The sequence below is a fragment of the Pristiophorus japonicus genome, chromosome 3, assembly GCF_044704955.1.
Source record: "Pristiophorus japonicus isolate sPriJap1 chromosome 3, sPriJap1.hap1, whole genome shotgun sequence".
NCBI classification, from domain to species: Eukaryota; Metazoa; Chordata; class Chondrichthyes; family Pristiophoridae; genus Pristiophorus; species Pristiophorus japonicus.
In genome coordinates this window covers 221,808,382-221,833,676 of record NC_091979.1, presented here as the reverse complement: position 1 = coordinate 221,833,676, position 25,295 = coordinate 221,808,382, and the positions used below count along the sequence as shown (strand labels likewise).

The following is a 25,295-nucleotide window of genomic DNA, read 5'->3' as shown; positions in this document are numbered from 1 at the left end:
GCCTTGGTGCTTGGGCCGTAGGTGGTCTTGACTACGCTAAAGAATCCTCGTACATCATGGTTGTTGGACAGCTGCTGGATCTCTTGTGCTTTCTCCACCCACCATCTATTCTTTAGGTTGTGGGTTTTTTGTTGGATTTCAGCCTTCAGCTGTCTGTAGAGCTGCTTTGCTGCTCCCGAGTTGGGTTGCTACTTTAAGTTCAGAAATGCCTTGCGCTTGCGGCTTATTAGTTCCTGGATCTCCTGGTCATTCTCGTCAAACCAGTCTTGGTGTTTCCTGGTTGAGTGACCGAGCGTCTCTTCGCAGGTGCTGGTTATGGTGGCCTGGAGGGCAGACCAGGCGCTGTGGGTGCTCTGCGTCTCGGGATCATCGGGGGTCACCAGGTTGGCAGTGAGACGCTGGCTGTATACGGCTCTCTTAGCTGGGTCTTTGAGTGCCCCGGCGTTGATTTTTCTGCGGCATTGTTTCTGTTGCTGTCGCTGCTTTGGGGCTATATTGATGTTAATGACGGAGCAGATTAGTTGGTGTTCCATCCAGCAGTCGGCGGCTCCTGTCATGGCGCGAGTGATACGCACATCCTTGTGGTCCCTTGCTCGAACGATGACATAGCAGATGCCAGTCCTTCTAGCGAGGGTGTTACCATGATGCCTTGTACTTGTCCCTCTGACGGAACAAGGTGTTGGTGATGACAAGGTCGTGTTCTAGGCATTTTGTCAGGAGCAGGGTCCCTGGCGCAATGCCTCACAGGTAGCAGTCATGAGCCAATCAGCACACGGGACATTACAGTAAATTACTTGCATCAGTACAGCAACCCATCAGCGACAGGGAAATAGCAACCAATGAGCATTGGCTAAATAGGTGATATGCTAAATAGGTCCGATATGCCTTGCTCGCAATCACTCCCAAAAAAAAACAAGATTTTGGAGTTCCATTGCCAGATCATGCGTGATACTTTATTTCACTCAAAAATCGCGTCACTAGCAAGATTTGATGATACTGCTTATCCCATGGATACAGCCCTTTGCATTCCTTTTCACCTGGCAGGTTTCTCGAGATCTGGAAAAATAGACTGTGGTTAAAAATAGAATGAACTGTTAAAATAATGGCACATAATCTCATTAAAATATTTAAATGATCAACTTGTCTGCCACGAGTGAGTTGGTCACCTTCCCCTCATCCTGCCTGCATTAAAATCGGAAGTGGGTGGCTTAAAGCGGGTTGGGGTCCTGTTCTAGATTTTTAGCAATTTAACCTCTGACACGACCCGTTTTTGAGAGTTAAGATTCAGCTCATTCTGTGCAGGCTCATGTTGCAGTTAATTTTGTGCAGAAGCTGACATTTATAAATGCTCAACCATCGGTGGCCGTGCCTTCAGTTGTTTGGGCCCTAAGCTCTGGAACTTCTTCCCTAAACCTCTCCACCTCTCTACCTCTCTTTCCTCCTTTAAGACGCTCCTTAAAACCTACCTCTTTAGACAAGCTTTTGGTCATCTGCCTTAATTTCTTCTTTTGTGGCTCAGTGACAAATTTATCTGTTTGTCTTGTAACACTGTTATGAAGCACCTTGGGACATTCTACTACTTTAAAGCCGCTATATAAACAAAAGTTATTATTATTATTATTTCATGATTTCTATGTCATCCATTAGCTATAATACCGGTCTTGAAAGTGCGGTGGAGATACTGGTGAATCTGGAACTTGAGCCTTCTGAAGAAGCCTGTCTCATTGTGCAAAGTGTCTGCACCATTGTTTCAGTTCGTTCAGCCAATCTTTGTGCAGCCGCTCTGGCCGCTATTCTGACACGGATGAAGAAAATTAAGAAGGTGAAGAGACTCCGAACAACTGTGGGTATTGATGGGACGGTGTACAGAACCAATCTGCAGTAAGTAACCATCAGAAGCCATATTCCATTTTTGCCATGTTTCTCTTTCCCTAATTACTTTCCTTCTGAAGGTGCCAGCTCTTACTGGGGTATGATTCCATGGGTTATGTTTCCCAAGGGTACGATTCCCCGGGATACAGTTCCCTAGTGTACGGTTCCTGGGGTACGATTCCTCGGGGTACGATACCCCAAGGTATGGATCCCCGGGGTACAATACTCTGGGTTACGGTTCCTCCTGGTACGGTCCTCTGGGGTACGGTTCCCTCCCCGGTGTACGGTCCTCTGGAGTACGGTTCCCTCCCCGGTGTACGGTCCTCTGGGGTACAGTTCCCTCCCCGGTGTACGGTTCTCTGGGGTACAGTTCCCTCCCCGGTGTACGGTCCTCTGGGGTACAGTTCCCTCCCCGGTGTACGGTCCTCTGAGGTACGGTTCCCTCCCCGGTGTACGGTCCTCTGGGGTACGGTTCCCTCCCCGGTGTACGGTCCACTGGGGTACGGTTCCCTCCCCGGTGTACGGTCCTCTGGGGTACGGTTCCCTCCCTGGTGTACGGTCCACTGGGGTACGGTTCCCTCCCCGGTGTACGGTCCTCTGGGGTACGGTTCCCTCCCCGGTGTACGGTCCTCTGGGGTACGGTTCCCTCCCCGGTGTACGGTCCTCTGGGGTACAGTTCCCTCCCCGGTGTACGGTCCTCTGAGGTACGGTTCCCTCCCCGGTGTACGGTCCTCTGGGGTATGGTTCCCTCCCCGGTGTACGGTCCACTGGGGTACGGTTCCCTCCCCGGTGTACGGTCCTCTGGGGTACGGTTCCCTCCCCGGTGTACGGTCCTCTGGGGTATGATTCCCTCCCCGGTGTACGGTCCTCTGGGGTACGGTTCCCTCCCCGGTGTACGGTTCTCTGGGGTACGGTTCCCTCCCCGGTGTACGGTCCTCTGGGGTACGGTTCCCTCCCCGGTGTACGGGTCTCTGGGGTACGGTTCCCTCCCCGGTGTACGGTCCTCTGGGATACGGTTCCCTCCCCGGTGTACGGTCCTCTGGGGTACGGTTCCCTCCCCGGTGTACGGTCCTCTGGGGTACAGTTCCCTCCCCGGTGTACGGTCCTCTGAGGTACGGTTCCCTCCCCGGTGTACGGTCCTCTGGGGTACGGTTCCCTCCCCGGTGTACGGTCCACTGGGGTACGGTTCCCTCCCCGGTGTAGGGTCCTCTGGAGTATGGTTCCCTCCCCAGTGTACGGTCCTCTGAGGTACAGTTCCCTCCCCGGTGTACGGTTCTCTGGGGTACGGTTCCCTCCCCGGTGTACGGTCCTCTGAGGTACGGTTCCCTCCCCGGTGTACGGTCCTCTGGGGTACAGTTCCCTCCCCGGTGTACGGTCCTCTGGAGTATGGTTCCCTCCCCGGTGTACGGTCCTCTGAGGTACAGTTCCCTCCCCGGTGTACGGTCCTCTGGGGTACGGTTCCCTCCCCGGTGTATGGTCCTCTGGGGTACGGTTCCCTCCCCGGTGTACGGTCCTCTGGGGTACAGTTCCCTCCCTGGGTTACATAAGAACATAAGAATTAGGAGCAGGAGTAGGCCATACAGCCCCTCGAGCCTGCTCTGCCATTCAATAAGATCATGGCTGATCTGTTCATGGACTCAGCTCCACTTCCCTCCCTGCTCCCCATAACCCCTTATCCTCTTTTTGTTTAAGAAACTGTCTATTTCTGTCTTAAATTTATTCAATGTCCCAATTCCACAGCTCTCTGAAGCAGCGAATTCCACAGATTTACAATCCTCTGAGAGAAGAAATTTCTCCTCATCTTAGTTTTAAATGGGCGGCCCCTTATTCTAAGATCTGGCTTACAGTTCCCTCCCCGGTGTACGGTTCCCTGGGGTACGGTTCCGTGGGGTACGGTTCCCTGAGGTACGATTCCATGGGGTACGGTTCCCTGGGCTACGGTTCTGTGGGGTACAGTTCCCTGGGGTACGGTTCCCTGGGTTACAGTTCTCTGGGGTACAGTTCTCTCCCGGGGGTACGGTTCTCTGGGGTACAATTCCCTCCCGGGGGTACGGTTCTCTGGGGTACAATTCCCTCCCGGGGGTACGGCTCTCTGGGGTACAATTCCCTTCCGGGGGTACGGTTCTCTGGGGTACAATTCCCTCCCGGGGGTACAGTTCTCTGGGGTACAGTTCTCTCCCGGGGGTACGGTTCTCTGGGGTACAGTTCCCTCCCGGGGGTACAGTTCCCTGGGGTACAGTTCTCTCCTGGGGTACAGTTCCCTGGGGTACAGTTCTCTCCCGGGGGTACAGTTCCCTGGATACAGTTCCCTCCCAGGGGTACAGTTCCCTGGGGTACAGTTCCCTCCCGGGGGTATGGTTCCCTGAGTCGACTACAGTTCAGTCACTGAACAAGTGACATATCTTCCCCTGTGCTAGTATCACTATAAATGGCATCATCATCAAATTTGATCCTTTTCTGATCTACCTGCTCTGCACACGTGTTCCAGCAGGATTGTAATCAGCAGGGTTGTCTGGCTTACCTCTCCTGAGTCCAGCAGAGGACAGTTATTGTAGCTCCTTTGCTCCCCTACTTCAGCACAGATCAGGGTCTGAGATTAAATTTAAGGGGCTGGATTTGCAGTCCGTTGCCATCTCTGTTTCTGCCCCAGAGGGGCGGTAATGGCCACGGAGAGCATTTCCGGGTGGACAGCCAGCTTCCAGTGCCCCACCGGGACATTCGGTGCCAGGTTTGCGGTGGCATGGAGCAGTACCGCCCAGGAGAGGCGAGCCAGTGCGCAGTGCCACTGGTTGCAACACCGTCTCGAGATTTGAAACTCGCCTGATGCGTATCGCCCCTGAGTGCGCCCTAGTGGGACCGCCTGTGAGATTCCAGCTTTAGCAGCCGCAGGGAGGGAAGGAATGTGTATCTAAGGTAAGTGTGCTTGTTTTTTTATTTTTGTGATTACTGTGGATGTGACGTCAGGAAAGTATAGGGAATATTTTTGGTGTTTTATTTTCAGATTTTTTTTCAAGGAAGCCTTTCTTAGAGCACTCAGAGGCTGGCTGTTTTCCTTGGGATTTTCATTTGCTCAGCCGGCCTAGTGCCCTAAAAGAAGTGTGCAACGCCTCCCTTAGTGCTCCACCCCACACTCAGGACCCAGCTGATAAATTTTGTGGCTGGAGACGCAAACCATTTCCTGGCGCAAAATTTACCGTTCCGCCCGGACTAACGCCGCAACAGAGGCGTGACCGAATTGCCACACCAAGATGTCTTGGCCTGGGTACCTTAGTTCCAAGCCACAAACTGAATTAAACAACTGAATCATTGAGGAATAAATGTACTCTCTGAAAGACATGCAATGTAGCTCTGACACTCACATGCTGTTTATTGTTGGGAGGTAACACTGTGATATTCTGTGGCAGGTACGCAAAAGACTTCCACAAAATGGTTAGAAAGCTGACCTCTGAATGTGACGTGCGATTCATTCTGTCTGAGATTGGCACTGGGAAGGGTGCTGCCATGGTGACAGCAGTAGCCTCCAGGTTAGTTAATCAGCGTAAACATATAAACAAGACCCTGGCATCATTCAAACTCACCCGGGAACAACTACTGGAGGTAATGACAAAGATGAGAATGGAGATGGAACGAGGACTAAAAAAAGATACCCACGGTACTGCCACGGTAAAAATGCTACCCACCTACGTTCACAGATTCCCCAACGGAACAGGCAAGTCACAGAACTTTTTATCACCAATTCCACTTTTAATATCCAGGACTATCAGAAGTATCACAAAGAGGCAGTTTGGATGTTTCACAGAGTGGGGTGTACAAGGATTTATGCTGCTGCTCTCATTGTAAACTGGGTTCAGTGGGTAACACTCTCACCTCTGGGTCAGAAGGTTATGGGTTCAGGCCTCACTCCAAAGACTTCAGCACATAATCTAGGCTGACACTCTGGTGCAATACTATGGGAGTGCTGCACTGTTGAGGTGACCTCTTTTAGATAAGACATTATAACTGGCATAAAAGATCCCATAGCACTATCCGAAGTTATCCCTGGTGTCCTGGCCAATATTTATCTGTCAACCAACATCAGTAAAACAGATTATCTGGCTATTTATCTCACTATTGTTTGTAAGAGCTTGCTGCGTGCAACACACTTGTTTCCCTACATTACAATAGTGACTACACTTCAAAAGTACTTCATTGGCTGTAAAGCACTTTGGGTCTTCCTCAGGTTCTGAAAGATTCTGTAAGTATAGTTTCTGACTTGAACAGCAATAAAAAGGGAAGCACTGAGCAGAGTCTGTGTTCTCACCTGGCTCCATTCTTATCTATCCAGTTGTAGAATCACCTGCAACAGCTTCTGTTCCCGCTCCTCTGGTGTCCCCCAAGGATCTTTCCTTGGCCCTCTCCTATTTCTCTTCTACATGCTACCCCTCAGCGACACCATCTGAGAACATGATGTCAGGTTCCACATGTATGCTAACAATACCCAGCTCTACCTCACCAGCATCTCTCTCGACCTTTGTGTTGTCAGACTGCTTGCCTGACACACATTCCTGGATAAGCCGCAATTTCTTCAAATTAAACATTTGGAAGGCCGAAGCCATTATATTCAGTCCCCGCCACAAACTCCATTCCCTAGCCACCAATTCCATCCCTCCTGCGGGCCACTGTCTCAGATTGAACCAGACTGTTCACAACCTCAGCGTCCTATTTGACCCTGAGCTGAACTTTTAACCTCATATCCTCATCCAGTTCTCTAACGTTGCCCGACTCTGCCCTTGCCTCAGCCCATGGACAACCGAAACCCTCATCCCTGCCTTTGTCACCTCCAGACACGACTATTCCAATAATCTCCTGGCCGGCCTCCCACCTTGCATCCTCCATAAACTTTAGCTCATCCAAAACTCTGCTGCTCGTACCATAACTTGCACGGTTGTGCTCACTGGCCTACATTGGCTCCCAGTATCATCTTTGTGTTCAAATGCCTGCATGGTCTCACCCCTTCCTATCTCTGTAACCTCCTCCAGCCCTACAAGCCTCCAAGATCCTTGCTTTCCTCCAATTCTGGCCTCCCTGATTTTAATCACTGCACCATTGGCAGCCGTGCCTTCAGCTGCCTGGGCCCAAAGCTCTGGAATACCTGTCCTAAATCTCTCCACCACTCTCTGCTCCTTTAAGATGCTCCTTAAAACTTACCTCTTCAACCAAGCTTTTGGTCACCTGTCCTAATATCTCCTTATGTGGCTTGGTGTCAAACTTTGTGTTATGTATTGAATAAAGAGTCTGACCAGATACCGTGAGCTCAAAATAAGGTGTGACCGCAGTCCTTTATTACCGGTCTCCAGAGTGCCTCTCCAGCCTGTGAGGCCTCCTTATATACAGGTGCTCCCAAGGGATTGTGGGATCCCTTGGGACTCCAGGGGATGAGCCCTCTGGTGATTAAACAAGGTATTTACAGATTTACATATATAACACTTTGTTTGACAGCACTCCTATGATGCGCCATGGGACATTTTCCTATGCTAAAAGTGCTATTTAAATACAAGTTTTTGTTGTTGTTGCTGCTGCACCTCCGAGCTGGGGAAGATTTTGCAGAAAGTAATGCCTGGAAGGTATCTGGGGCCTTCTAGCAGAGGACATTAGATAAAGGGGGTAAAAATAATAAAAACAGGGGAAACTACCCCAAAAATCCATCTCAAAGAAGGGCGGCCGAGGGAAGAGAGAACTATTAGGAATGGAACAAACGGGAAAAGATTTGAAATGCTGGTTTAAGGAATATAAAATAGACCTTTTGTAACCTAGTGCTTTTTGCAGCCTCCAAAACTGTAGATTGTAACAATGGTTCATTGTACCATAAGAACATAAGAAATAGGAGCAGGAGTAGGACATTTGGCCCCTCAAGCCTGCTCCGGCAGTCAATAAGATCATGGTTGATCTGATCATGGACTCAGCTCCACTTCCCTGCCCACTCCTCATATTCCTTGACTCTCTTATTATTCAGAAATCTATCTAACCCCACCTTAAATATATTCAATGACCCAGCCTCTACAGCTCTCTGGGTAGAGAATTTCAAAGATTCACGACCCTCTGAGAGCAGAAATTTCTCCTCATTTCTGTTTTCAATGGGCGGCCCCTTATTCTGAAACTATGCTACTGAATATCACACTCACTGTACACCATCCGCCTGAATATCACACTCACTGTATACCATCTTCCTGAATATCACACTCACTCACACCATACTCTCAGACTCCCTCAGTTGTAGATGCAGATCCCCAGAAGTAGCTGTTTTGTTTCCTGTAGCCCATTCATAGAATGTTTTGAGTCCTGATATATTAATCATGTACTCATCCCCTGGCTTCAGCTTACACCTGCCTGCAGCTTTTGACACAAGTCTCAGTGCTTGATCAGCTGCAAGGACCCTACAAGATACATCTGGTGATGACCCGGGGGATTTCGAGTCCACGTCCAGTCCACTCAGCATCAACTGCTTGCTCCAGCTCTTCCTTCTTACAACTGACCATAACAAAGAGGGGACAACAGGCAAAGGTCACAACTGCAGCAACACAGACAAGAGGCTGGGCTGCAAATGTATTTATTTCAAAACATTTCAATCTTTTTTTAATTGACACATTATTGGCAAAATTGCATTATTAAACTTTCAACTGTGAACAATTGTACAAAGGATGGTTCCTTGTAATATTGGCCTGTGCCTCTCATAAGCATACATCTAAGTTGAAACAGAAAGCATTTTGGCATAGAAATTCGTCCCAGGCGGTGGTGCAAAATGGGAAGTATTGAATCGACCGCCCGTTATAGACAGCAACTGATATTCAGTTCCATTGACAGCAATGGACCACTGATCTGATACCACCTGTTATACACTGCACCTGATATTTAGTTCCATTGACTGCAATGGGCTGCCGATCTGATACCGCCTGTTATACAATACACCTGATATCCAGTTCCATTGACTGCAATGGACCGCCGTTTTGCGCCCTCGCCCAAGACTAATTTCTAGGCCTTTGTGTGCCATTAACAAAATGAGGCAAATTTCTGTTGCAGAGAGTGGCAAGTTCCTAGCCCTTGATTTGGGCGGCACCAACTTCCGTGTCCTGCTGGTTGTGATACAAGGTGGGCCGAGGCGATCCATGCGAATGTACCACAAACTCTTTCCCATTCCTTTGGAAATTATGCAAGGGACAGGCGAAGAGGTGAGTGTGCTGCACTGCACAAGCAACATTTTAGGATGCAGTATGTGAGTAATCTGAGACGTGACATGATGAGTGTAATGTACTTGGGAAGAACAGGTGACTTTGGACCGATAGTTCCCAAAGCTCTCCACCACTGGGGTTTTCCTCGCCTCATGTCTGGGTCTGTTGTAGACTAATCAATAGAGATTGATTACTGTGATTAGGCAGCAATTCCATTCTCATTGTATCATGTGACTACCAGGATAGTAGAAGGTAAACTAGATGGACCTTGGTCTTTTTGACAGTGCACATTTTATGGGGATCTGGGTGGTGTTCACTTGTGGCACCTAGTTTCCAGCCCAGAGTAATGAGAAGCAAGTCTCCTGTTTGCAAACTAGGAACCATGTTAGTGCTCAGGCTTTTCCAAATAATATAGTCTTTTCTCCGCAGCCAGATGGCAATTTCCACAAATGGATTGACTCCCCATTGAACTGAAACTACCAACGTTAAACCTTTGTGCATGTGTTAGTGGGTCCAGGTTTAACAGTTAATTGAGGTATATAGTTCACTGGAGATCATGGGGGATGCCCAACCTTACTGTCCTGTTCTATCAGAAAATAACACACTGTGAGACCAGGGCATATGGGCTAAAACTATTGGTTAAGTTATATGCAGAAGCGAAATGTCAGCCATAGCTCAGTTGGTAGCACTCTCACCTCTGAGTCAGCAGAGACCTGAGCATAAAAGTCTAGGCGGACACTCCAGTGCAGTACTGAGGGAGCGCTGCACTGTCGGAGATGCTGTCTTTCGGATAAGATGCTAAACTCCACCCTCTCAGGTGGACGTAAAACATCCCATGGCACTATTTCGAAGAAGAGTAAGGGAGTTATCCCTAGTGTCCTGAGCCAATATTTATTCCTCAATCAACATCACTCAAAATAGATTATCTGGTCATTATCACATTGCTGTTTGTGGGAGCTTGCTGTGTGTAAATTGACTACTGCATTTCCTACATTACAACAGTGACTACACTCAATTCATTGATTGTAAAGCGCTTTGGGACATCTTGCGGTCATGAAAGATGCTATATAAATGCAAACCTTTTGTTTTTTTTAACAAAATATTGAATCAGCAGAAAATATGAATTATATCCTTTTTAGAAAATTATTGTTACAGAATCTGATAAGCAACACGACCTTTGGATGAGAACATCAGGTTTGTCTCTTGGTGGACCTTCTAAGGAAAGTTATGCAAAGATGTTGCAAATTCCAGTTCACCCATTGAGTTTGGATGTGATTGCCAGGTCTAAAGCTCAGTGACAAGAACTCTGATTAATGTCATATGACTTCTTTGACCGTATAGTCTTTTTTAATACAAACAAATTGAGGATTTAACACATTGTACATCTTGTGATGATGCATTAATGGCTGGAAAACAGCCATTTCATTTCCACATTGCCCTCGATAAGGTCCTACTCTCTGAATACTAGACCATTAGGGAAATCCATTAATGAAAGAGCAGCTATCGCCCTGAGCCTCCAGAGGGAGTACTTTTAGCTAGCTAATTCCTTGCATGTTGACTTTCTGGCTACCGTTCTGTGTCTGAGAGAAAAGTCAGGTTTTGGTTTAACTCCAGCTATATTAAAAATCATATAAAATAAGGGCAGAACTGCTGGTGTTGTGACAGGTCCTTGGAGGAATGAATTTGGGTATTCTCAACCCAGTTCTTAGGATAAAATCACCCGTTACTCAACACTAAATTGGCAATCTCACTCATACTTGTAGCAGGATGGCTGGTGTGGGAAATGGAATAATTATTTAATGGAGGTCTTGAAGATCATGAAAGATTTTGAGAGAGTAACTAGTGAAAGAGCATTTGCACTGGTTGGTGAATTGTTAACAAGGGGCCAGAGATCGACATTATCACTGAAAGAACAATGGGAGAAATGAGAAGAAATGTTCTCACACATTATAACATGAAATGATTATTGAACCAGAGATTGTAACAGAAAATAATAAGACTGAAGATAGACAAGTCTCCAGGACCCGATGGTTTCCACCCCAGGTTATTAAAGGAGTAGGTGATGAAATTGTTGATGTGTTCATCATGATCTTCCAAAACTCTCTCAATTCAGGAATTGTCCCCTTGGATTGGAAAATTGCCAATGTCACTCCACTATTTAAGAAGGGTAGGAGAGGTAAGCTAGGAAATTATAGGCCTATTAGTCTAACGTGTGTTGTGGGGAAGTTACTAGAATCTGTTATTAGGGTCAGAGTGACTGAGCACTTGGACAAATATGAACTGATCAGAGAGAGCCAGCATGGATTTGTGATGAGTAGGTCATGTCTAACGAACCTAGTTGATTTTTTTTGATGCAGTCACTAAATTGGTAGATAAAAGTGTGTCTATGGATGTGTTAGTTATATGGACATCCAGAAGGCATTCAATAAGGTTCCACACAAAATATGAGAGAGCATGGAATTGGAGGCAACCTATTGACATGGGTAGGGAATAGGTTCGGAGGGAGGAGACAGAGTTTAGGGATAATGGGTATGTATTCCATTTTGAAGGATGTGACTAGTCGTGTCCCCCAGGGATCTATACTGGGACCTCAGCTTTTCACTGGCCGTGAAATTCCGGTTGGAGGCTTCTTTCGGACGTGCCTCCGACCGGAGAATTTTAACAAAATTACCTGGTGGTCCAGGACGCCCCTGGGATTCCAGTGGGGAGGCCTTCTCTTCCCATGCTGTGGAGCATGCTCCCGTCCTCCAGGTTCAGACGCAGAAGGTGCAGTCACATGTGACTGCTCAACCAATCAGGTACAGTATTCCACAGCTTTCTCATTAACAGCAATGAGAACTTCGTATCTATTAATGAGGAAAAAAAACAAACACACTAAACACCATAATAAAAAATTACAAACACACCTCACATAATTAAAATTTATTGAAATTAAAGTTAATAAATGTCTTAGAAAAAAAAATTCTGATTTTTAAAAAAGTTTCTTTAATTATAGTTTAAAATAAACTTACTATACTGGGCAGGGTTTTTAACAATAAAATGTGTTTTTAAAATTTTATTTTAATATGTTTTTATTTGTTTTAAAACTCTTACGCCTGTAAAAGTAGGTTATGCGCCTACTTTTATCAGACGCAAGAGTTTTCAGGACATTTGCTGGGCAAGATATGGGTAAATACCGCAATCTTGCAATCTTGCCCTTGCAAATGTCCTCGCACCTGAGATGCGGAGGATCTGTCAAGCTCCAGCTTGACAGATTGGAAAAGCCGGTTTTAAGTGCATGCGCATTGTGTGCTGAGAACCAGCTTTTGCGATGCCTTCCCGGGTCCATACACACTCAGTATGGAACCGATGTGGCCACGATTTCTGGGCCACTATATCTTTCAATGATTTGGATGAAAAAATAGCGAGCTGGATGAAGGGAACAATGTAATGTATCCCGTTTGCTGACAATACAACTATTTTTGTAGAAACAATAATCAAGTGCCCCCTGGCTAAAAAGGGGGGATCACACTCCAAAAACTTTCAATCAAGTGCTTCAAGTGCTCCAACAGCTCTACAACTCTTTTGTGAATCTGTAAAACAATAAAATATTAAATCAAGTGCCCCCTGGCTAAAAGGGGTGACACTAAAACAGACAAACTTAAACAAATTAAACTTTAGACAGTCAACTTAAATCAAATTAAAATTTGGTTGCCGGGGGTGATGATACATTCCAGTCCCTCCGGCGCCCACCTCTCGTGGAATGCCGCGAGCGTACTAATGGGCACCGTGCGCTCCATCTCCAGGGACACCCTGGCTCGGATGTAACCGCGGAAGAGAGGCAGGCAATCGAGCTGAATGATCGCCTCGACCGCCCGCTGCCTGGTGGTTGATGGCCACCTTGGCCATGCCCAGGAGCAGTCCTACGAGGAGGCCTTCTGACCCGCCCGCTCCCCTCCCCACAGGGTGCCCAAAGATCAGGAGTGCGGGACTGAAGTGCAACAGAATTTGAGGAGCAGCCCCTTCAAATATTGGAAGAGCGGCTGCAACCTCACATATACATGGAACACAGACTCCTCTAGACCGCAGAACTTACAGATGGCCTGGGAGCTTAAAGCAACTTATTGCACGGGACTGCTCCGTGCACCACCCTCCTGGCCAAGTCCCCAATAAATAGAGCGAGGACTCCCGCAGAGAGGGCACTCCATTGGGGACACCGGATGGCAAGATGGTGCGCCAAGGCGTGTCTGGACGGCAGATGAGCATGGTAATGTGGAGAATGTGCAAGAGCAGCTTGTACAGGCATCCCCTCCGTGCAGAATTGAAAGGCACGGAGGGGATTTCCCGGAGGAGGCTCAAGTTGTGAGGCGCCAGCTCCCGAGGGAGGTTTGGCGCCAATGAGAAATTCCGTCCGGACGGGGGTCAGTTCGGACAGGATCACCCCACGTGCTTGAGCCTCCTTGACATACCTAATGGAGTCAGGGCCCAGCGCTGTTTTTAGCGACTCGATGGCATTGGCCGCGCGCCGGACATTGGCCCAAGATAGGCACCGTGCTAGCTCGTCTGGCGCCATCCAGCCCGCTCCTCTGCCATCGAGCAGGTCGCTGACCCTGGTCACCTTGCCAGACACAGCCCTCTCATCCGCCTGGCACCTAAAACTGTGGTCATGGAGGTACGGATTCCTGAGCAGTGGCTCCCGAAGGACAGCCGCCACTCCAAATGGGGGAGAATTGCACTTGGTGGCGACTCTGTTCCAGAACAAAGCTAGGTGGGACAGTCTTCTTCTCTTCATCTTAGGTAGTCCCCCGGAGTCGAGGATGACTTGCTTCCACACTAAAATGAGTTGACTGATGTGACCAATACGGGATCTACCACAGGTGGGGTAGATGGTGGATGGAGGGACGGGTGGGTGGGGTGCTTGATTTGTCGTACGCTCCTTCTGCTGTTTGTATTTGGCATCGACGTGCTCACGACGAAGAGACTTGAAGTGTTTGGTGCCATTTATGCTTTCAGATAATCAGTCAGAAGCTGTGGAGCCTGCACCTGAGCTCCCCCTCCCCCAACAGAGGGAAAGGAAGAGGAGGAAGAGCAGGGGAGGAGGAGCCGAGCACTGCATCATTGCTTCTCTCACCCGCAGGCACCAGCTCATATACTGGCACTGCGCGTACGTTAGAGATTTAGCCAGTAGCGGGGTCTGCACTGGGTGATGCACCGGGGCCTAGCGGGCTGCAATAAGGCCAAGGGGAAAGGGAACCTTGAGAGCCATCGGGCTGATGGCCATGTACTCTGACATCATAGGTGCAATGGCAAGGGTGCCCAAGAGCCTATCGACGGTGGTAAGGAGCGTGGAGGAGTCCACCTCCAACATTGCACAGAACTCTGTGCACACCATGGAGCCCATCATTGCCAGTCTGCAGTCGAGGTGGACTCCCAGAGAGACCGTGCAGATCCAGACCATATGACATTTGTCATGGGTGATCTGGCAGCTTCCATTGCAGCATAGGTGGAAGCAACTCAATGTCTTAGTGCTGTACTGCAGATTATGGTTGGTGCCATCGAGTCTCAGACTGTTCTCATACAGTCTCAGCTGGATGCCATGTGTACTCTGCCTGCTGCCATCGCTGCTGGGTCCACCACAGTCCACCGGGGATCTCACGGTGTCGCAGCAGCCCAGCAAACTGTACTGCAGCAGATTAGTGGGGATGCTGAGGAATTGCACTGGGTCAGTGGGGCAGGAACTTGCTGTCCTCTCTCAGGATGACAACATTCCTGAGCTCTCGACTGTCACTCCACTTGTCGCTGCCTGTCACCCAGCCAGCCCAGACGGCCACCGCCCAGCCTTGCAGGCCCAGAGCTGCTCGAGAGCATCCTGCAAGGCCATCTGTAGTCTCTGATCCTGGCACACAGCAGCCTTCCACCAGCCATGCTGCGGCTATAGGGGACACACTGCGGCGGAACATTAGATTAGTTAAAGCAAAGAGGGGATTAAGGAAACGCACAAGGGGGTTATGAAAGTGTTTATTGGTCTGATATAAATTTGGATTGGAATGTTAATTCTTTGCTGTTGTCTCTCATTTCAGTTTTGGGGCTTTGGTATGGAAGGGTAACTTAACGTGGTGATGGGGATGTCCAGAGGAACCGGGAAGTGGGACGGAAATCATTGGAACTGAACTCTGATGAGACAGTCGTGGACCGCCCTTGTAGAATTGCGATTGATTCGCTACCTCCTCTGTCACTGTTGTTGCAGCTCCTGCTCCTGCCCCTCCTCAAGTGGTGTGTCTATGTCTGGTGGCAATGGCTGTGCCTCATGATGGCGAGGTTGTGCAGCATGCAGCAGATGACGACGAATAGGGACACCCGCTCAGACGAGTACTGCAGGACTCCTCCCGAGCGGTCAAGATAGCGGAACCATTACTTCAGCACTCCGATGGTCTGCTCAATGATGCTCCTGATGGAGGCATGGCTCTCATTGTATGAGTGCTGGGCAGGAGTGTAGGGGATGTGGAGGGGTGTCAGGAGCAATGTGGAGAGCAGATAGCCCTTGTCTCCCAGCAGCCAGCCACGATCTTGATGTGATGGCTGGAACAGAGCTGGCACACCGGTCTGGCGCAGGAGGAAGGCATTGTGACTGCTGTTGGGATAGCGGGCATTGACGGTGAGGATTCTGCGTGTGTGGTCGCACGCCAACTGCACATTCAGTGAGTGGCAGCCTTTCGGTTACGGAAGACTTCAGGATTGTAACGCGGTGTCCGCAATGAGATGTGGCTGCAGTCAATGATACCATGCATCATGGGGAAGCCTGCTCTGCTGGTAAAACCACATGCACGCTCCTGCTGCTTCTCTCTGGTCATGGGGAAGGAAATGTCGTCCCTCCTCCTCCTGTAGAGAGCATCTGTGACATCGTGGATGGAGCAATGGATGGTAAACAGGGTGATTGGGGATGTCTCCTGTCGCTCCATGGAAGGATCCATTGGCATAGATTGCCACTGAGAGAGCCATCCTCAGCCTGGTCCGAGGCTTGAGATCGGTTGAGACAGATGGCAGAGCTCTGTGACCACTTCCGTGCTGAAGCGCAGCCTTTGAACACAGTATTGCTCAGTGAAATTGATTCAGGAGAATTGCTGCTGGAATACGCGGGGAGGGTAAGGTCTACTGTTGGCAACCCATAGGCCACATTTTGATGCCTTGCTCCCTGTGCCTTTCCCTATGCTGCTCCCCATGCATTTCCCTATCACTCTCCCTGTCCCTCTCTCTGTCCCTTTCAGCGTCCCTCTCTCTCTGTCCCTCTCTCTGTCCCTCTCTCTGTCTCTCTCTCTGTCCCTCTCTCTGTCTCTCTCTCTCTGTCTCTCTCTCTGTCCCACTCTCTGTCCCTCTCTCTGTCTCTCTCTCTGTCTCTCTCTCTGTCCCACTCTCTGTCTCTCTCTGTCACTCTCTCTGTCCCACTCTCTGTCCCTCTCTCCGTCTCTCTCTCTCTGTCTCTCTCTCTGTCCCACTCTCTAACTCTCTTTGTCTCTCTCCCTGTCTCGCTCCCTCTGTCCCTCTCTCTGTCCCTCTCTCTGTTTCTCTCTCTGTCTCTCTCTGTCCCTCTCTCTGTCCCTCTCTCTGTCTCTCTCTCTCTCTCTGTCCCTCTCTGTCTCTCTCTCTCTGTCTCTCTCTCTGTCCCTCTCTCTGCATCTCTCACTGTCCCTCTCTCGGTCTCTTTCTCTCTGTCCCTCTCTCGGTCTCTCTCTCTCTCTGTCTCCCTCTCTGTCTCTCTCTCTCTGTCCCTCTCCCTGTCACTCTCTCTGTCTCTCTCTCTGTCCCTCTCTCTGTCTCTCTCTGTACCACTCTCAGTCCCTCTCTCTGTCTCTCTCTCTGTCCCTCTCTCTGTCTCTCTCTCTCTCTGTCTCTCTCTCTCTGTCTCTCTCTGTCTCTGTCTGTCCCTCTCTCTGTCTCTCTCTGTACCTCTCTCTGTCCCACTCTCTGTCCCTCTCTCTGTCTCTCTCTCTGTCTCTCTCTCTCTGTCTGTCTCTGTCTGTCCCTCTCTCTGTCTCTCTCTCTGTCGCTCTCTCTGTCCCACTCTCTGTCCCTCTCTCTGTCTCTCTCTCTGTCTCTCTCTCTGTCCCACTCTCTGTCTCTCTTTGTCTCTCCCCCTGTCTCGCTCTCTCTGTCCCTCTCTCTGTCCCTCTCTCTGTCTCTCTCTCTCTCTGTCCCTCTCTCTGTCTCTCTCTCTCTCTGTCTCTCTCTCTGTCCCTCTCTCTGTCTCTCTCACTGTCCCTCTCTCTGTCTCTCTCTCTGTCCCTCTCTCTGTCTCTCTGTCCCTCTCCCTGTCACTCTCTCTGTCTCTCTCTCTGTCCCTCTCTCTGTCTCTCTCTGTACCACTCTCTGTCCCTCTCCCGGTCTCTCTCCCTGTCTCTCTCTCTCTGTCCCATTCTCTGTCCTTCTCTCAGTCTCTCTGTCCCTCTCTCTGTCTCTCTCTCTGTCTCTCTCTCTCTCTGTCCCTCTCTCTGTCCCTCTCTCTGTCTCTTTCTCTGTCCTTCTCTCTGTCCCTCTGTCTCTCTCTCTCTGTCCCTCTCTCTGTCTCTCTCTCTCTCTGTCTCTCTCTCTGTCTCTTTCTCTGTCCTTCTCTCTGTCCCTCTGTCTCTCTCTCTCTGTCCCTCTCTCTGTCTCTCTCTCTCTGTCCCTCTCTCTGTCTCTCTTTGTCTCTCTCCCTGTCTCGCTCTCTCTGTCCCTCTCTCTGTCTCGTTCTCTGTCTCTCTCTGTCCCTCTCTCTGTCCCTCTCTCTGTCCCTCGCCCTGATTCTCGCTCTGTCTCTCTCTCTGTCCCTCTCTCTGTCTCTCTCTGTCTCTCTTTGTCTCACTCCCTGTCTTACTCTCTCTGTCCCTCTCTCTGTCCATCTCTCTGTCCCTCGCCCTGATTCTCGCTCTGTCTCTCTCTCTGTCCCTCTCTCTGTCTCTCTCTGTCTCTCTTTGTCTCACTCCCTGTCTTGCTCTCTCTGTCCCTCTCTCTGTCCATCTCTCTGTCTCTCTCTCAGTCACTCTCTGTCCTTCTCTCTGCCCCTCTCTCTGACTGTCTCTCTCTCTGTCTCTCTCTCTGTCTCTCTCTCTCTCTGTCCCTCTCTCTGTTTCTCTCTCTGTCCCTCTCTCTGTCTCTCTGTCCCTCTCCCTGTCACTCTCTCTGTCTCTCTCTCTGTCCCTCGTCTGTCTCTCTCTCTGTCCCTCTCTCTGTCTCGTTCTCTGTCTCTCTCTGTCCCTATCTCTGTCCCTCTCTCTGTCCCTCTCTCTGTCCCTCTCTCTGTCTCTCTCTCACTCTGTCTCTCTCCATGTCTCTCTCTCTCTGTCCCTTTCTCTGTCTATCACTGTCCCTCTCTCTCTCTGTCCCTCTCTCTGTCTCTCTCTCTCTGTCCCTCTCTCTGTCTCTCTCTCTATCTGTCCCTCTCTCTATCTCTCTCTCTGTCCCTCTCTCTGTCTCTCTCTCTCTGTCTCTCTCTCTGTCTCTCTCTCTCTGTCCCTCTCTCTGTCTCTCTCTGTCTCTCCCTGTCTCGCTCTCTCTCTCCCTCTCTCTGTCCCTCTCTCTGTCTCTCTCTCTCTGTCCCTCTCTCTGTCTCTCTCTCTCTGTCCCTCTCTCTGTCTCTCTTTGTCTCTCTCCCTGTCTCGCTCTCTCTGTCCCTCTCTCTGTCCCTCGCTCTGTCTCGTTCTCTGTCTCTCTCTGTCCCTCTCTCTGTCCCTCTCTCTGTCCCTCTCTCTGTCTCTCTCTCACTCTGTCTCTCTCTCTGTCTCTCTCTCTCTGTCCCTCTCTCTGTCTATCGCTGTCCCTCTCTCTCTCTGTCCCTCTCTCTGTCTCTCTCTCTCTATCCCTCTCTCTGTCTCTCTCTCTATCTGTCCCTCTCTCTGTCTCTCTCTTTGTCCCTCTCTCTGTCTCTCTCTCTGTCTCTCTCTCTCTGTCCCTCTCTCTGTCTCTATCTGTCTTTCACCCTGTCTCGCTCTCTCTGACCCTCTCTCTGTCCTTCTCTCTGTCTCTTTCTCTCTGTCTCTCTCTCTCTATCCCTCTCTCTGTCTCTCTCTCTCTATCTGTCCCTCTCTCTGTCTTTCTCTTTGTCCCTCTCTCTCTGTCTCTCTCTCTCTGTCCCTCTCTCTGTCTCTATCTGTCTTTCACCCTGTCTCGCTCTCTCTGTCCCTCTCTCTGTCCTTCTCTCTGTCTCTTTCTCTCTGTCCCTCTCTCTGTCTCTCTTTGCCTCTCTCCCTGTCTTGCTCTCTCTGTCCCTCTCTCTGTCCCTCTCTCTGTCTCTCTCTCTATCTGTCCTCCTCTCTGTCTCTCTCTCTGTCTCTCTCTCTGTCTCTCTCTCTCTCTCTCTCTGTCCCTCTCTGTCTCTCTCTGTCCCTCTCTCTGTCCCTCTCTCTGTCCCACTCTCTGTCCCACTCTCTGTCCCTCTCTCTGTCTCTGTCTCTCTCTGTCCCTCACTCTGTCCCTCTCTCAGTCTCTCTGTCCCTCTCTCTGTCTCTCTCTTTCACTCTCTCTGTCTCTCTCTCTCACTGTCCCTCTCTCTGTCTCTCTCACTGTCCATCTGTCTGTCTCTCTCTCTGTCCCTCTGTCTCTCTCTCTCTGTATCTCTCTCTGTCTCTCTCTGTCTCTCTCCCTGTCTCGCTCTCTCTATCCCTCTGTCTGTCACTCTCTCTGTGTCTCTCTCTGTCTCTCTCTGTCCCTCACTCTGTCCCTCTCTCAGTCTCTCTGTACCTCTCTCTGTCCCACTCTCTGTCCCACTCTCTGTCTCTCTCTCTGTCTCTATCTGTCCCTCTCTCTGTCCCACTCTCTGTCTCTCTCTCTGTCTCTCTCTGTCCCTCTCTCTGTCCCTCTCTCTGTCTCTCTCTCTGTCACTCACTCTGTCTCTCTCTGTCCATCTCTCTGTCTCTCTCTCTGTCTCTCTCTCTTTGTCCCTCTCTCTGTCTCTCTCCCTGTCCATCCCTCTGTCCCTCTCCCCGTCCCTCTCTCTCTGTCTTTCTTTGTCCCTCACTCTCTGTCTCTCTCTCTGTCCCTCTCTGTGTCCCTCTCTCTGTCTCTCTCTTTCTGTCCCTCTCTCTGTCTCTGTCTCTCTGTCCCTCGCCCTGTCTCTCTCTCTGTCTCGCTCTCTGTCTCTCTCTCTGTCCCTCTCTCTGTACCACTCTCTGTCCCTCTCTCTGTCTCTCTCTCTGTCCCTCTCTCTGTCCCTCTCTCTGTCCCTCTCTCTGTCTCTCTCTCACTCTGTCTCTCTCTCTGTCTCTCTCTCTGCCCCTCTCTCTGTCTGTCTCTCTCTCTGTCTCTCTCTCTGTCTCTCTCTCTCTCTCTCTGTCCCTCTCTCTGTCTCTCTCTCTGTCCCTCTCTCTGTCTCTCTGTCCCTCTCCCTGTCACTCTCTCTGTCTCTCTCTCTGTCCCTCTCTCTGTCTCGTTCTCTGTCTCTCTCTGTCCCTCTCTCTGTCCCTCTCTCTGTCCCTCTCTCTGTCTCTCTCTCTCACTCTGTCTCTCTCCATGTCTCTCTCTCTCTGTCCCTCTCTCTGTCTATCGCTGTCCCTCTCTCTCTCTGTCCCTCTCTCTGTCTCTCTCTCTCTGTCCCTCTCTCTGTCTCTCTCTCTGTCTCTCTCTCTCTCTCTGTCTCTCTCTGTCTCTCTCTCTGTCTCTCTCTCTCTCTGTCCCTCTCTCTGTCTATCGCTGTCCCTCTCTCTCTCTGTCCCTCTCTCTGTCTCTCTCTCTCTGTCCCTCTCTCTGTCTCTCTCTCTGTCTCTCTCTCTCTCTCTCTGTCCCTCTCTCTGTCTCTCTCTGTCCCTCTCTCTGTCTCTCTGTCCCTCTCCCTGTCACTCTCTCTGCCTCTCTCTCTGTCCCTCGCTCTGTCTCTCTCTCTGTCCCTCTCTCTGTCTCACTCTCTGTCTCCCTCTGTCTCTCTTTGTGTCACTCCCTGTCTCGCTCTCTCTGTCCCTCTCTCTGTCCGTCTCTCTGTCTCTCTCTCTGTCTCTCTCTGTCCTTCTCTCTGCCCCTCTCTCTGTCTGTCTCTCTCTCTGTCTCTCTCTCTGTCTCTCTCTCTCTCTCTGTCCCTCTCTCTGTCTCTCTCTCTGTCCCTCTCTCTGTCTCTCTCTGTCTCTCTCCCTGTCTCGCTCTCTCTATCCCTCTGTCTGTCACTCTCTCTGTGTCTCTCTCTGTCTCTCTCTGTCCCTCACTCTGTCCCTCTCTCAGTCTCTCTGTACCTCTCTCTGTCCCACTCTCTGTCCCACTCTCTGTCTCTCTCTGTCTCTCTTTGTGTCACTCCCTGTCTCGCTCTCTCTGTCCCTCTCTCTGTCCGTCTCTCTGTCTCTCTCTCTGTCTCTCTCTGTCCTTCTCTCTGCCCCTCTCTCTGTCTGTCTCTCTCTCTGTCTCTCTCTCTGCCTCTCTCTCTCTCTCTGTCCCTCTGTCTCTCTCTCTCTGTATCTCTCTCTGTCTCTCTCTGTCTCTCTCCCTGTCTCGCTCTCTCTATCCCTCTGTCTGTCACTCTCTCTGTGTCTCTCTCTGTCTCTCTCTGTCCCTCACTCTGTCCCTCATCAGTCTCTCTGTACCTCTCTCTGACCCACTCTCTGTCCCACTCTCTGTCTCTCTCTCTGTCTCTCTCTGTCCCTCTCTCTGTCTCTCTCTCTGTCCCTCTCTCTGTCCCTCTCTCTGTCTCGCTCTCTGTCTCTCTCTGTCCCTCTCTCTGTCTCTCTCTCTGTCACTCACTCTGTCTCTCTCTGTCCATCTCTCTGTCTCTCTCTCTGTCTCTCTCTCTTTGTCCCTCTCTCTGTCTCGCTCCCTGTCCATCCCTCTGTCCCTCTCCCCGTCCCTCTCTCTCTGTCTTTCTTTGTCCCTCACTCTCTGTCTCTCTCTCTGTCCCTCTCTGTGTCCCTCTCTCTGTCTCTCTCTTTCTGTCCCTCTCTCTGTCTCTGTCTCTCTCTGTCCCTCGCCCTGTCTCTCTCTCTGTCTCGCTCTCTGTCTCTCTCTCTCTGTCCCTCTCTCTGTATCACTCTCTGTCCCTCTCTCTGTCTCTCTCTCTGTCCCTCTCTCTGTCTCTCTCTGTACCACTCTCTGTCCCTCTCTCTGTCTCTCTCTCTGTCTCTCTCTCTCTTTCTCTCTCTTTGTCCCTCTCTCTGTCTCTCTCCCTGTCCCTCCCTCTGTCCCTCTCCCCGTCCCTCTCTCTCTGTCTTTCTTTGTCCCTCACTCTCTGTCTCTCTCTTTCTGTCCCTCTCTCTGTCTCTGTCTCTCTGTCCCTCGCCCTGTCTCTCTCTCTGTCTCTCTCTCTGTCCCTCTCTCTGTCCCTCTCTCTGTCACTCGCCCTGATTCTCGCTCTGTCTCTCTCTCTGTCCCTCTCTCTGTCTCTCTCTGTCTCTCTTTGTCTCACTCCCTGTCTCGCTCTCTCTGTCCCTCTCTCTGTCCGTCTCTCTGTCTCTCTCTCTGTCACTCTCTGTCCTTCTCTCTGCCCCTCTCTCTGTCTGTCTCTCTCTGTGTCTCTCTCTCTGTCTCTCTCTCTCTCTCTGTCCCTCTCTCTGTCTCTCTCTCTGTCCCTCTCTCTGTCTCTCTGTCCCTCTCCCTGTCACTCTCTCTGTCTCTCTCTCTGTCCCTCTCTCTGTCTCGTTCTCTGTCTCTCTCTGTCCCTCTCTCTGTCCCTCTCTCTGTCCCTCTCTCTGTCTCTCTCTCTCACTCTGTCTCTCTCCATGTCTCTCTCTCTCTGTCCCTCTCTCTGTCTCTCTCTCTGTCTCTCTCTCTGTCTCTGTCTCTATCTGTCTCTCTCTCTGTCTCTCTCTCTCTCTGTCCCTCTCTCTGTCTATCGCTGTCCCTCTCTCTCTCTGTCCCTCTCTCTGTCTCTCTCTCTCTGTCCCTCTCTCTGTCTCTCTATCTGTCTCTCTCTCTCTCTCTCTGTCCCTCTCTCTGTCTCTCTCTGTCCCTCTCTCTGTCTCTCTGTCCCTCTCCCTGTCACTCTCTCTGCCTCTCTCTCTGTCCCTCGCTCTGTCTCTCTCTCTGTCCCTCTCTCTGTCTCTCTCTGTCTCTCTCTGTCTCTCTTTGTGTCACTCCCTGTCTCGCTCTCTCTGTCCCTCTCTCTGTCAGTCTCTCTGTCTCTCTCTCTGTCTCTCTCTGTCCTTCTCTCTGCCCCTCTCTCTGTCTGTCTCTCTCTCTGTCTCTCTCTCTCTCTCTGTCCCTCTCTCTGTCTCTCTCTCTGTCCCTCTCTCTGTCTCTCTGTCCCTCTCCCTGTCACTCTCTCTGTCTCTCTCTCTGTCCCTCTTCTGTCTCTCTCTCTGTCCCTCTCTCTGTCTCGTTCACTGTCTCTCTCTGTCCCTCTCTCTGTCCCTCTCTCTGTCCCTCTCTCTGTCTCTCTCTCACTCTGTCTCTCTCCATGTCTCTCTTTCTCTCTGTCCCTCTCTCTGTCTATCGCTGTCCCTCTCTCTCTCTGTCCCTCTCTCTGTCTCTCTCTCTCTGTCCCTCTCTCTGTCCCTCTCTCTGTCTCTCTCTCTCTGTCACTCACTCTGTCTCTCTCTGTCCATCTCTCTGTCTCTCTCTCTGTCTCTCTCTCTCTCTCTCTCTCTTTGTCCCTCTCTCTGTCTCTATCCCTGTCCCTCCCTCTGTCCCTCACCCCATCCCTCTCTCTCTGTCTTTCTTTGTCCCTCACTCTCTGTCTCTCTCTCTGTCCCTCTCTGTGTCCCTCACTCTGTCTCTCTCTTTCTGTCCCTCTCTCTGTCTCTGTCTCTCTGTCCCTCGCCCTGTCTCTCTCTCTGTCTCTCTCTCTGTCTCTCTCTCTGTCCCTCTCTCTGTACCACTCTCTGTCCCTCTCTCTGTCTCTCTCTCTGTCCCTCTCTCTGTCTCTCTCTGTACCACTCTCTGTCCCTCTCTCTGTCTCTCTCTCTGTCTCTCTCTCTCTTTCTCTCTCTTTGTCCCTCTCTCTGTCTCTCTCCCTGTCCCTCCCTCTGTCCCTCTCTCTGTCCCTCTCTCTCTGTCTTTCTTTGTCCCTCACTCTCTGTCTCTCTGTCTGTCTCTCTCTCTGTCTCTCTCTCTGTCCCTCTCTCTCTCTCTGTCCCTCTCTCTGTCTCTCTCTCTGTCCCTCTCTCTGTCTCTCTGTCCCTCTCTCTGTCTCTCTCTCTGTCCCTCTTCTGTCTCTCTCTCTGTCCCTCTCTCTGTCTCGTTCTCTGTCTCTCTCTGTCCCTCTCTCTGTCCCTCTCTCTGTCCCTCTCTCTGTCTCTCTCTCACTCTGTCTCTCTCCATGTCTCTCTCTCTCTCTGTCCCTCTCTCTGTCTATCGCTGTCCCTCTCTCTCTCTGTCCCTCTCTATGTCTCTCTCTCTCTGTCCCTCTCTCTGTCCCTCTCTCTGTCTCTCTCTCTCTGTCACTCACTCTGTCTCTCTCTGTCCATCTCTCTGTCTCTCTCTCTGTCTCTCTCTCTTTGTCCCTCTCTCTGTCTCTCTCCCTGTCCATCCCTCTGTCCCTCTCCCCGTCCCTCTCTCTCTGTCTTTCTTTGTCCCTCACTCTCTGTCTCTCTCTCTGTCCCTCTCTGTGTCCCTCTCTCTGTCTCTCTCTTTCTGTCCCTCTCTCTGTCTCTCTCTCTGTCCCTCTCTCTGTCCCTCTCTCTGTCCCTCTCTCTGTCTCTCTCTCACTCTGTCTCTCTCTCTGTCTCTCTCTCTCTGTCCCTCTCTCTGTCTATCGCTGTCCCTCTCTCTCTCTGTCCCTCTCTCTGTCTCTCTCTCTCTATCCCTCTCTCTGTCTCTCTCTCTATCTGTCCCTCTCTCTGTCTCTCTCTTTGTCCCTCTCTCTGTCTCTCTCTCTGTCTCTCTCTCTCTGTCCCTCTCTCTGTCTCTATCTGTCTTTCACCCTGTCTCGCTCTCTCTGACCCTCTCTCTGTCCCTCTCTCTGTCTCTCTCTCTATCTGTCCCTCTCTCTGTCTCTCTCTTTGTCCCTCTCTCTGTCTCTCTCTCTGTCTCTCTCTCTCTCTCTGTCCCTCTCTCTGTCTCTATCTGTCTTTCACCCTGTCTCGCTCTCTCTGTCCCTCTCTCTGTCCTTCTCTCTGTCTCTTTCTCTCTGTCTCTCTCTCTCTATCCCTCTCTCTGTCTCTCTCTCTATCTGTCCCTCTCTCTGTCTCTCTCTTTGTCCCTCTCTCTCTGTCTCTCTCTCTCTGTCCCTCTCTCTGTCTCTATCTGTCTTTCACCCTGTCTCGCTCTCTCTGTCCCTCTCTCTGTCCTTCTCTCTGTCTCTTTCTCTCTGTCCCTCTCTCTGTCTCTCTTTGCCTCTCTCCCTGTCTTGCTCTC

At 50.5% G+C, this 25,295-nt stretch overlaps 1 protein-coding gene across 3 annotated transcripts in view; it reads left to right on the top strand.

Annotated features, from left to right (window-relative positions):
* Window positions 1-25,295, top strand: part of LOC139260120 (hexokinase HKDC1-like) — a 448,074-nt gene that overhangs the window by 157,107 nt on the left and 265,672 nt on the right. For 2 of the 3 annotated variants that reach the window (XM_070876304.1, XM_070876302.1), the window contains 3 exons: window positions 1,648-1,881; window positions 5,277-5,585; window positions 8,933-9,077. In XM_070876304.1, coding sequence (XP_070732405.1) covers window positions 1,648-1,881; window positions 5,277-5,585; window positions 8,933-9,077 — 688 coding nt within the window. Of the gene's footprint in view, window positions 1-1,647; window positions 1,882-5,276; window positions 5,586-8,928; window positions 9,078-25,295 lie in introns of all 3 variants that reach the window. The other variant, XM_070876303.1, reaches the window with a different exon arrangement.